Source organism: Microcaecilia unicolor, unplaced genomic scaffold (assembly GCF_901765095.1).
Source record: "Microcaecilia unicolor unplaced genomic scaffold, aMicUni1.1, whole genome shotgun sequence".
Classification (NCBI taxonomy): domain Eukaryota; kingdom Metazoa; phylum Chordata; class Amphibia; order Gymnophiona; family Siphonopidae; genus Microcaecilia; species Microcaecilia unicolor.
Genome location: NW_021963223.1, coordinates 124,300 through 135,721, shown reverse-complemented (window position 1 = coordinate 135,721; position 11,422 = coordinate 124,300). Strand labels below are relative to the sequence as shown.

Here is an 11,422-nt window from a genome sequence, read left to right as displayed (position 1 = left end):
CTAGCCCTCTGCTCAAGTCACTTCATTGGCTCCCTATCCGTTTCCACATACAGTTCAAACTCCTCTTACTGACTTACAAGTGCATTCACTCTGCAGCTGCTCAGTACCTCTCCACTCTTATCTCTCCCTACACTCCTCCCTGGGAACTCCGTTCATTGGGTAAATCTCTCTTATCTGTGCCTTTCTCCTCTATTGCCGACTCGGACTCCGTTCTTTTTATCTTGCTGCACCGTACGCCTGGAATAGACTTCCTGAGTCAGTACATCAAGCTCCATCTCTGGCCATCTTCAAGTCTAGGGTAAAAACCCACTTTTTGAAGCTGGTTTTAACTCCTAACCCTCTTCACTTGCTCAGTACCCATGTCTGTTGTATCATTCCCACCTTAAGTAATTCCCTTATCCCTTATTTGTCCTGTTTGTCTGTCCTGATTAGATTGTAAGCTCTGTTCAGCGGGGACTGCCTCTTACATGTTCAAATGTACAGCACTGCGTACATCTAGTAGTGCTATAGAAATTACTAGTAGTCTTTTTTTTTAAGAAAGAAAAGTTCAAAATTAAGTCCCTCACCACAATACTCATTAGTTACAACTACTGATCTCAAAGATTCCTACACCTAATCCCACTAGCAATTTCTACATTTCCTGTTTCTCAACTAATTATCAGTAACAAGTCCTTCCCTTGGGTTTCTCATTGGCACCCAGTTTTCACAATGGTACTTCTGGTCAGATACCACTGTAGGGTGGGCCACTTCATGTTTCCGTACCTTGATGATTGACTTGTTTTTAGTGCCCTAAAGAGAGCAAGTCGTACATACTACACAAGTGCCACTGTCTCTATGGTTCCTCGTCAATTATAAGAAGTCCAACTTCACACCAACACAGTCCCTTGCCTTCATAGGGGCTCATGGAAGGCCAGAGCTTGCTTTCCAAGAGGCAGGATTCACATGGTCTGGGCCTCTGTACCGTATGGCATGTGTATGCAACATTCTGTGCCTTCTACTCATGGTGGCTACTATCCACGTCATTCCTCTTGCGAGACTGCATATGCAGTCCATTGCTGTGGCATCTCAAACTTAACTGGAACCAAAAATTACAGCCCTTGTTCAAAATATTTCCCCTCACAGTGACTATCAAGCTGTTCCTGCAATGGTGGCATCCTTTCAGTCTTACTTAGGATTGCCCAGTCCAATCCCCTTAACCACAGCTCACCTTCACAATTGATGGTGGATGGGGTGTCCACCTACTCAACTTCCAGATGCAGGAAGCATGAACATACCAACAGCAAATGCTTCACAGCAACCAGCTGGGACTGAGTGATATTCTATGCCTTACGGTCATTTAGACCCTGGGTGAGGAACAAGAATGTACTGATATGCACGAATAATCAAGTCACAAGGGATCAGCATTCCTCTAACTTTGTCGAGAGGCCCAGCACATCTAACCTGCATTATTCTGGCATCCCAGAAGAGTTCAACCATACTGCAGATTCACTCTGTTTAAAGGTAGATCCTCACTAATGGTCACCTGGCTCTGCTGTGGTCACTGCACACTTTGAGCAACCCAGTATTGACCTGTTTGCTGCACTGGTGTAGCAACATGTGCCACCTTCTGCTCCTTTCGTTCAGCTGTTTGTGGGATGATCCATGATACCTTTACCATCTCTTGAATTCAAGGACTCCTATGCATTTCTTCCATCTCCCAGGTAATGTGAAAGTTGTAGATAAGCAAATCTGTCAGCTATTACCTAAGAACAGCGATGTCGCAATCCTGGATAAGACCACTCTTATCAGGTGTTCCAATACAATACCTTGCAATTGCCACCTCTGAAATACCATATTGTCCAGGCCAGGCTGAAAATATGCATTCCTCACAAAAGGCAAAAGTAAACTGCTAGTGAAATCTTGGTTCCGAATGAGTAAACACCACAGGAGATGCAACAGACTGTCTAAAACGGATGGGAACCTTTGAAAGTTTAGCGTGCAAGAGAAAGCGGGTGCAAAGGCTTAAAAGTCCCATTCATGGAGGACCCCCAAACCCAGTCCAAAGATGACAAAGAAGATATGTGGCATATTGCTTCAGATTAAAATGTCTAGGCCTCCCTGCTTTCAGGAACCCAGAAGGTAATGCCAATGGATCTTTGGTATTTTCACATGCCACAATCGAATAAGCAGACTCCACAAAGTACCTAAATCCCTCCCCAAAAGGCAAAACGGAAGGACCTGTAGCACATACAATCAACGGGGAAAGAGGATCAGATTAAAGTTGGATTTTGCCAGACTCAGAGCGGCAAATGCACCCAATTTTCCAACTGATGTGCAGTATCCTGAAAAAGCTTCTCTAATCTGAAATTCTGCAGATAAGTAGATGCACAAATACCAAAATGAACCCTCCACCCATTTAGGCATAAAGACAACATTCCCTGTGTAACTTCACCAGAGCCTTGGACTTGTCTAGGTTCAAATGAAATGCCCCCAATATCCCTATAACTCCTGGAAGCTCTCCAGGAGGATGGGAAGAGACACTCTAGGCTTCCTGAGGTATGTCAATATATTAATGACGTGCCGCCATCTTGAACTCCCCAGCACCCAAAGAGAACCCCTGGGTCCCAGAGTCAAAACAAAAAGGGTGGGGGATAAAGGGAAACCCTGATGCATGCCCCCAAAAATTTCAAAGGGAGCCAACAAGCAAACCATTAGCCCACACTCTAGCCCGAGGGATATGATAAAGTGATGGCCTGCGCAAAAAAATCTCTAAGCCCATGCGCCTCAAGCGCTCCAAAGAGAAACTCCAAACCACTTATCAAATGCCTTTCCAGTGTCTAAACTGACAAGACATGATGGTACTTCAGAAGATTGTGTGGGACAGGGCATGTTATACTCATAGCCTCCAGTGGCCCAGATAAATCTGGTTTCCCCACCTGCTCTCCTTACAACTGAAACAGTCAATCGTTTTGGGACAACATCAGGGCTACGTAATACAGACATGGTTCACAGAGAACCATGACTGGGATGCAGTTATACCGGGCTATAATCTGTTCAGGAAAGACGGGGTAGGAAGACAGGAAGGGGGAGTGGCATTATATGTTAAAGACAATTACAAGGCCTGGCACTGTGGGTCAATCTGGAAAGAGACCATGGCAAATGTGCTTACATTGGTGTGATATACAGGCCTCCTTCACAGACAGAGGAAGTGGACAGAGATTGGACTGAAGACATTCGAAATATAGCTGTGAAAGAGGAAGTGCTACTGTTTTACTATACCAGATGTTGATTGAGGTATCCTATTGAGATCCCGGATTCTCTATAGGTGGAACTGCTCCAGCAGTTGGTAATGGAACCCATGCTAGACTTGGTGCTTACTAATGGGGGGAGTGTTTCTGATGTTACAGTGGATGATCATGGTTTAATATTATGATAGGTGTGGAGAGGGTTCATTCAAAAGTGAAGGTTCTAGACTTCAAAAAAACTAACTTTGTTCACATGGAAGATTACCTGAAGGAGTTGCTGTCTGGACGGGAACATCTGGAAGAAGTTGGAAAGCAGTGGGCAAAACTGAAAAGGAGCTATTGTAAGGGCAACAAACCCTTTTGTAAGGAAAGTAAATAAGAGAAAAGGAGGCTGTTTTGGTTCTCAAAAGTAGTAGCTGAAAAGGTAAGGAAAAAGAAGTTAACCTTTTTTCACAGAGAGGGTGGTGGACGCTTGGAATGCCCTCCCGCGGGAGGTGGTGGAGATGAAAACGGTAACGGAATTCAAACATGCGAGGGATATGCATAAAGGAATCCTGTGCAGAAGGAATGGATCCTCAGGAGCTTAGCCGAAATTGGGTGGCGGAGCAGGTGGGGGGAAGAGGGGTTGGTGGTTGGGAGGTGAGGATAGTGGAGGGCAGATTTATACGATCTGTGCCAGAGCCGGTGATGGGAGGCGGGACTGGTGGTTGGGAGGCGGGAAATACTGCTGGGCAGACTTGTACGGTCTGTGCCCTGAACAAGGCAGGTAGAAATCAAGGTAAGGTTTACACATATGTTTGTCTTGTGGGGCAGACTGGATGGACCGTGTAGGTCTTTTTCTGCCGTCATCTACTATGTTTTTTTTTATAAAGTACAAGAGATCACAGAAAGAGAAAGAGAGGCGACAATTTCTGGAAAAGCAAAGATTCAAATGGAAAAATGGGGGACAAAACATTTTTTCAGATATGAATATGCTGTTAGGTCAGGAGGCAGCTGCTGAGATAACATGGCCCATTCTCCTGCAAAACTTTAAACACAACAAGCAAGACCTTACAATCAATCCTTGCCTTGGCCGGTCTGCAAACTTCCCAGCTCTTCCCTTGTAGGAAGGTGGCTCCCTCTGGTTATGTCGGTTCGTTTTCATTATCTTCATCCTAAAAGGCTAGCAAGTGGAATTGAATTATTTCAAGCTCAAATGTAAGATCAGATTGAGAAGCTGAGGGCAGTCCCTTCTTAGCCTTTTGGCAGGGAGGGGGGGGGGGGGAGAGGGTGCCTACAATTTAAAGATGGGCAGTATATAAATGTCAAGGAATGAAATAATTCTGTCAACTGCGGCTCCACCTCCCAGTCTAATATACTTAGGCCCCTGTCTGCAAAGCTGCACTACTGGCTGGCAGTGCAGTACGGTACTGCTGACACATTGACACATGCGACAGCACGACTTTGTAAACAGGGGGTGTTAGTGTTGTTTGATGCAAATTAGTGGGATACAGAGCCATGTCCAGAGCAGGAGCTGTCCAGTGCTGCGATGCATTCCCAAGACTCCCCAGTCTGACTTAGCGGCAGTGCAGCTCATTACTTACTGGTTCGCTGTTCCTGTCACTCAGTGAGCCATAAGGACAACAGCAGTGCAGTGAAACTTTCTGAGCCAGACTGTCCTGAACTGCTCAACCATCCTACTTTGCAGGCAGGAGTTCATGCTACTGCAAATGTTACAGCCCCTGAAGGAGCACAGTCATGATATGAGATGTCCTTGATCCATTTTGTCCTTGTTTTCAAGATACATTTCTAGTGCAGGTTTGGCTTTCTTAAGAGGCGAGAGCCATGAAATTGAGTTGACTAATCTCTTACTGTCAGTGGGGGTAATTCTTGAAATGACACCCACGAGAAAAGAAACTGGAAGGGGGGCAGAGGGTGTGAAACCAAGACAGCTGAGTGTAGAGGAAGACTGGAAGGAGCTTGACATGCCGTGTTAGAAAATCTGTCAGCTGCCCTGTCTAAGACCCAGAGTGCCAAAGCAGCGCTCTTCTTTTCACTGGTCTTTAAGCCTTGAAAGGATTCTTTTTTTTTGCTGGCTGCTTGAAGAAACGAAGCCTGGCAGTTTCATCCTGCATCTTTGCACTTCCAAGTGAATCTGAACCAGGACTGACTGGGATCTAACATTCACAGTTTCCCAGGGAACTTTTGCTATGGTATATTCCCCTCCAACACAGAGTTTTATGCTTCTTATTTTTAAGTGCCCACTAATTTCTGCCATCATCAGCCCCTCCATCCAGCGACAAGTACACACATACTGCAAATTTGCTGTAGATCTCTTTTCAGAACCCTCAGTGTTGCTATAACCCTGCGCTGGAAGAGGCCCCAGTTTTACCTGGAATTGTGGGAGGTAGTGAAGGACTAGGGGACATGCAATGAAGCTACTAAGTAGTAAATTTAGAACAAATCAGAGAAAATATGCCTTCACTCAGTGTATAATTAAACTCTGGAATTTGTTGCCAGATAACATGGTAAAAGCACTTAGCTTTGCAGGGTTTAAAAACGTGTGGATAATAAGTCCGTGAGGCATTATTAAGATGGACTTGGGAAAATCCACTGCTTATTTCTAGGACAAGCAGCATCAAATCAGTTTTTACTGTTTTGGGATCTTGCCAGGTACTTGCAATCTGGATTGGCTACTGTTGGAAACAGGATACTGGGCTTGATGGACTTTCCATCTGTCCCAGTAAGGCAATGCTTTTGTACGTTTCTGTCAATTAGATTTCTTGTGTTGCTTTGTTTTGTTCAGTATGAATGAAAATGGCAGAAATCAGCCGTGTTTGGGAATATACTGGATTCTTCCTTGTCTGGTAAACTTCAGAGAGGCACTAACAGTTCCTGAGGAGTTGGTAGGTTTTTATGTTGAAGGTCTGTTTATGAAGTGGTTATTGTTCGGTGCCTGATCTTTGACCCTGCGATAGTGTACATGGAGCAGTTCAGGTCCTGATTATCCAGCTCCGTCTGGGGGTAGCTCCTGGAAACCACCTGGTATCTCAGACTGACATATGTTAGGCTATCTTGTAAAAGCTGAAATGTTTGACTGTTGCACCTTAGGTATAGAGATTCACTTTGTTATACTAAATTTTTGCTGGAGAAGGGAGTGGAGAAGACGGTTCACATGTGGTGGTCATGGCCAGTAGGTTTCTGCATTTTGCAAGCTTGTGGATTCAGAGTTAGCACCAGATCGTCCTGCTCCATTGATGCTAGAGGTTTGACATATCTGGTGCATGCAGCCCTGTTTACCGTAGCTCAGTTTGGGAAGCTTGAAAAAGCCAAGTCACTAAGCTCACTATGGTGGAGAAGCATTGGAAACCTACAACAAAATGTGGACTCTGATGGACATACTGTGAAAAGAACTTCTGCTGGGAAAGAGGTTCAATGCAGAGCCACTTGTGATGCACCGCGTTTCGGGTCTGTCTTTGCTTCCTGAAATTTTGACCAGTTTGCATTTTGATGTGTTGGGGGTTGTATGCTTTGTTGTACGTATTTTGTACTGTGTGCTGTCTGATCCTTTTTTTGTTTGTTTGTTTTAAGTTAGACTGCAATGGCTGGGTCTTGCTGATGTAATTGTGCCCAAGCCCTGCACTCACAGATGACTTACTAATGGAGTGCCTAGTTTGGCAGATTTGGCCTGCTCTCCCCTCCCAACCCTTCTTATTCTTGTGAGAGAAGGTGCTGTCTGTTGGGCTGGGATAAGAGTAGCGAGGTTTGGTTTCAGTTCCTACCAGTGGCGTAGCCACAGGTGGGCCTGGGTGGGCCGGGTTCAGGCCCACCTAACAGTAGCACACATTTAGTGGTAGCTGGTGGAGATCCCAAGCTATATCAGCTGAAGACAACCCCCTGATGGTAAGCCAAGATGGAAAGAAGCGTTTTCTCGCCAGATGAGATATGTTTTTGGTGCTGGTGGGGGAGAACACTTGGTGCCCACCCACTTCTTGCCTAGGCCCACCCAAAATCTGTTGTCTGGCTACGCCCCTGGTTCCTACTTATTGTAGCAGTGATCAAAACTGTTCTTGTGTGGACCTGCTGTAAGCAGCAGGGCAGTGATGATGTGAGACAGGTGGAGGGGTGCCATCTTGTACAAGCAAACCTGCAATTTTTGTAATGCTGAATCAATCGCGGGTTGAGCACTGCATTCAGAAAGGCATGAGGTAATCAGTGCTTCAACCAAGGAATAAAACCATCCTTCTGCCACCCTACAGTCTAGAACTCAGGGGTACCTTCTCCCCATTCTTAGCATGGCAGGATTGTCCCTTTCTTTTGCTCTGGCACAGTTCTTGCTGCCTGTCTCTTTAAATGCCATGTTCATAAAAGCCAGAGCGCGGTGTGTCAGAATTCATGAAGATCTTGCAACAGCTGGGGTTAGGAGCATTAGTGAAAGTGTTTGGGGATGTTCTCAGGACTGAAATGACAGGTGTGGGGGCTCACAATCAAATCAGTTGGGAGAGGACTGGAAATTTTGGGTCGATGCACTGCTAGGTCCGTGCTGGAATGCTTCCTTCGCCCCCTCCCTCCCTCCCTTGCTTCCTTCCTCTGTGCCTTTGCTGAGTTTCATTGACAAAAGGAAGATGTACATGCGAGATTCTTTGGTGGTGGTGATCACATCGAGGACCTGAGAGTTCGCTGCTTGTCCTTATCTGTACCAGGAATCTCCTGCACATTGCACGGCTTCAGTCAAAACCACCCTCAGAGAAAAAAAAATAGCTGTGTTGTTAGTACTCCTCCAGATTTCTCTCTGCCCCCCTCTCCGGTGTTGCTGCTGCTGCTGCTCAGAGTCCCTGGGTGGTGCCCTGGGTATTGCTCAGTTCTCATTAGCACAATGTCTAGATTCAGAGTCCTTTAGAGTGTGCATGCTTTCTCCTTAATGCACCCCTTGTGTCTCTGAAGTGACCCTTCAGATGAGCTACCTGTATTCATTAGGTGCACAGAAAGCCCTTATAAATTCGGATTAAAGTATTAAGACACACACACACACACACACACACACCACTTTCTCACACACCACTTTCACACACACACACACCACTTTCACACACACACACACACACACACACACACACACACACACACCACTTTCTCACACACACACACCACTTTCTCACACACACACCACTTTCACACACACACACACACACACACACACACACACACCACTTTCACACACACACACACACACCACTTTCACACACACACACACACACACACACCACTTTCTCACACACACACACCACTTTCTCACACACACACACACACCACTTTCACACACACCACTTTCACACACACACACACCACTTTCACACACACCACTTTCACACACACACACACCACTTTCACACACACACACACACCACTTTCACACACACACACACCACTTTCACACACACCACTTTCACACACACACACACACTCACACACACACACACCACTTTCACACACACACACACCACTTTCACACACACACACACACACACACACACACACCACTTTCACACACACACACACACACACCACTTTCACACACACACACACACACACACACACACACACACACCACTTTCACACACACACACACACACACACACACACACACACACACACACACACACACACACACACACACACACACACACACACACACCACTTTCACACAAGTGTGTTCCAGTCTTTGCCACTTTTTCTGCCTGTGTTTATAATATGCCATATCACCGGTACAGTAGTGAATTATGTGTTGCATCACCGTCTGTGCATTTTCTCTGCTTTTCCCAGACAGGTCAAGATGGGCAGTTCAGAGGATGAGTTGATTGGGATCCCATTCCCAGAACACAGCAGTGATCTGTTGCACAGCCTGAATGAACAGCGGCACCGCGGCATCCTTTGTGACATCACCATTCGCACACATGGTCTGGAGTACCGTACGCACCGTGCTGTTCTAGCTGCCTGCAGTCACTACTTCAAAAAGCTTTTCTTTAGCTCCTCGGTGGAAGCGGCAGCAGTTCAGCGGGACGTGTGTGAGCTGGACGTGCTGAAACCGGATGCTCTAGGAGCCCTCCTGGAGTTTGCTTATACTGCTACCCTCACCATTAGTAACTCCAGCATGCGAGATGTACTGCAGGCAGCCCGGCTGCTGGAGATCCCATGTGTCGTGGACGCCTGCCTGGAGATTCTGCAGTGCAGTGGCGGTGGTACACCTGACCCTGCAGATGCTGGCCATCAAGGCGACTACCAAAAGGCCAAGCAGTATCTAGAAGAGCTGGCCACGGAGCGGGCTGCAGACAGCCCTTCCCAGGAGAAGGTGCCGGCAGCCCCCTTGCCAGAGGAGCCAGCAACAGTCATCTTTCCACGCCACCGCCGGCGGAAGGCACACCGGTTCCTGCAGATGAAACCTGCCCGACCCAACAATCATATTCTGCACAGCAGCATGTTTCTGAGCCGGCAGCTTTTCTGCTCCCCTGGTACGGAAGAGAGCGACTGTAGTCCTCCTCAAGGGCCGAGGGACCCCTCCCCTCCTAGTGTACCTAGCAGTGAGAACAGCCAGAGCTACAAAGTCAGGGCCATTGAGAATGTGACGCCGGCACCAACCTCGCCACCCGAGAATGGCTCCGAAGAGGACCCCATGGAGCTGGACCCCCTGACGTATCTGCATCCCCTGCACGACTCTGAGCTGACACCATCTGCTGAAATCCCAGACAATCTGGGCAGAAAGAGGAGGTCGCAGATGCCGCAAGAGTGCCCAGTTTGTCACAAGATAATTCATGGGGCAGGAAAGCTGCCACGTCACATGCGGACACACACGGGAGAGAAGCCATTTGCTTGTCAAGTCTGTGGCGTGCGCTTCACCAGGTACATGTATAATTACTTTGTATGTTTCTCTCTGTGCATTTATATAGAAGAGAGTCTACTCAAGGCCAGACCCTGTAAACGAAATTCGAATCCTTTAGGGTAGTCGGGGTGCTAGAGCAGCATTTCCTGGCTCCTTCCCTTTCCCCCTATAACAGATGGAGCCTGTAATGGAATCAGTAGTAGAATGCAGTCTACTTGCCTGCATAAGAAAGTTATTAAATAGAGCTTAATTGCAAATGTAGAGCGATACAGTGCCCTGATGCAACGTTGAGAGATGGCAGGTACCCTGGTTATGAAGGATGGGACTTTCAGCAGAACAACGTAGTCAGCTACCCAACTGGTAGAGAAAAGAGGCTTCGTGCCAGTTCAGACCCTGAGATCTTAGGCACCCTCACCTACCTGAGTACTAACTAGGACAGATTTAGTTGGAGTTGGCCTGACACTGCAGACTAGTAAACAGGAGACATAACTTGCTGGTAGCAGCTAAGGGAACTGTTGTTGTCTTGTGCAGCCTGCAGAATTATTAAAGAGATATTGATGACTAAGCTGGGGCTCTCTTCAGTGGCGTAGGAAGGGGGGGCGGGGGGGGGGCGGTCCGCCCCGGGTGCACGCCGCTGGGGGGTGTCGGCTCCTCGCTGGTGCACTGCCCCGGAACAGGTTACTTCCTGTTCCGGGACAGAGAGAGCAGTGAACCAGCGCGGAGCCGACCCGCCCCGGGTGTCAGCTCCCCTCGCTACGGCTCTGGCTCTCTTCTTCTCAGTCTCAGCTAAAGGCTGTAGTGATGGACCGTGTTCTGAATTTTGTTCCTGTTTCTTCCCTTCCCCCAGGAACGATAAGTTGAAGATTCACATGCGCAAGCACACGGGGGAAAGACCGTACTCCTGCCAGCATTGTTCTGCTCGTTTCCTGCACAGCTATGACCTGAAGAACCACATGCATCTGCACACCGGTGACCGGCCGTACGAGTGCTCTCTCTGCCACAAGGCCTTCGCCAAAGAGGACCACTTGCAGCGTCACATGAAGGGGCAAAACTGCCTGGAGGTGCGTACGCGCCGTCGTCGGAAAGAAGAGCCAGCGGAGGTGGGCTACCCCCATCCTACCACCGTGGCTGAAGGCCTTGATCTCTCCAATGGCAAGATGGAAGAATTTCGCCTATCGATGCTGCGGTACTGGGGGTTGCCCCGACCGACAGTGGAAGAGACGAGTCCTGAAGGGGTGGCAGCAGCGGAAGCCTTATAAATTTGACCCAGAAGAGGGCACATGTACAGCCCTATCCTTGCCATGGTGTCGCTCTTCTGAAGCCCCTCTCATTACACCTAATG

The 11,422-nt window shown here is 47.7% G+C and overlaps 1 protein-coding gene across 1 annotated transcript; it reads left to right on the top strand.

Annotated features, from left to right (window-relative positions):
• Nucleotides 1–9,022: 9,022 nt before the first annotated feature.
• Nucleotides 9,023–11,422, top strand: LOC115459084 (zinc finger and BTB domain-containing protein 7B-like). The gene is made up of 2 exons (XM_030188951.1): nt 9,023–10,100; nt 10,928–11,422. Exons 1-2 carry the CDS (start codon nt 9,037–9,039, stop codon nt 11,337–11,339), a joined length of 1,476 nt encoding a protein of 491 aa, XP_030044811.1. The 5' UTR covers nt 9,023–9,036; the 3' UTR covers nt 11,340–11,422.

Excerpts from the sequence above, each read along its gene's own strand:
- LOC115459084 (XM_030188951.1), top strand. The coding sequence starts at position 9,037 with ATGGGCAGTTCAGAGGATGAGTTGATTGGGATCCCATTCCCAGAACAC. Across the intron at positions 10,101-10,927 it reads TGTGGCGTGCGCTTCACCAG|GAACGATAAGTTGAAGATTC; the intron begins GTACATGTATAA and ends CCCTTCCCCCAG.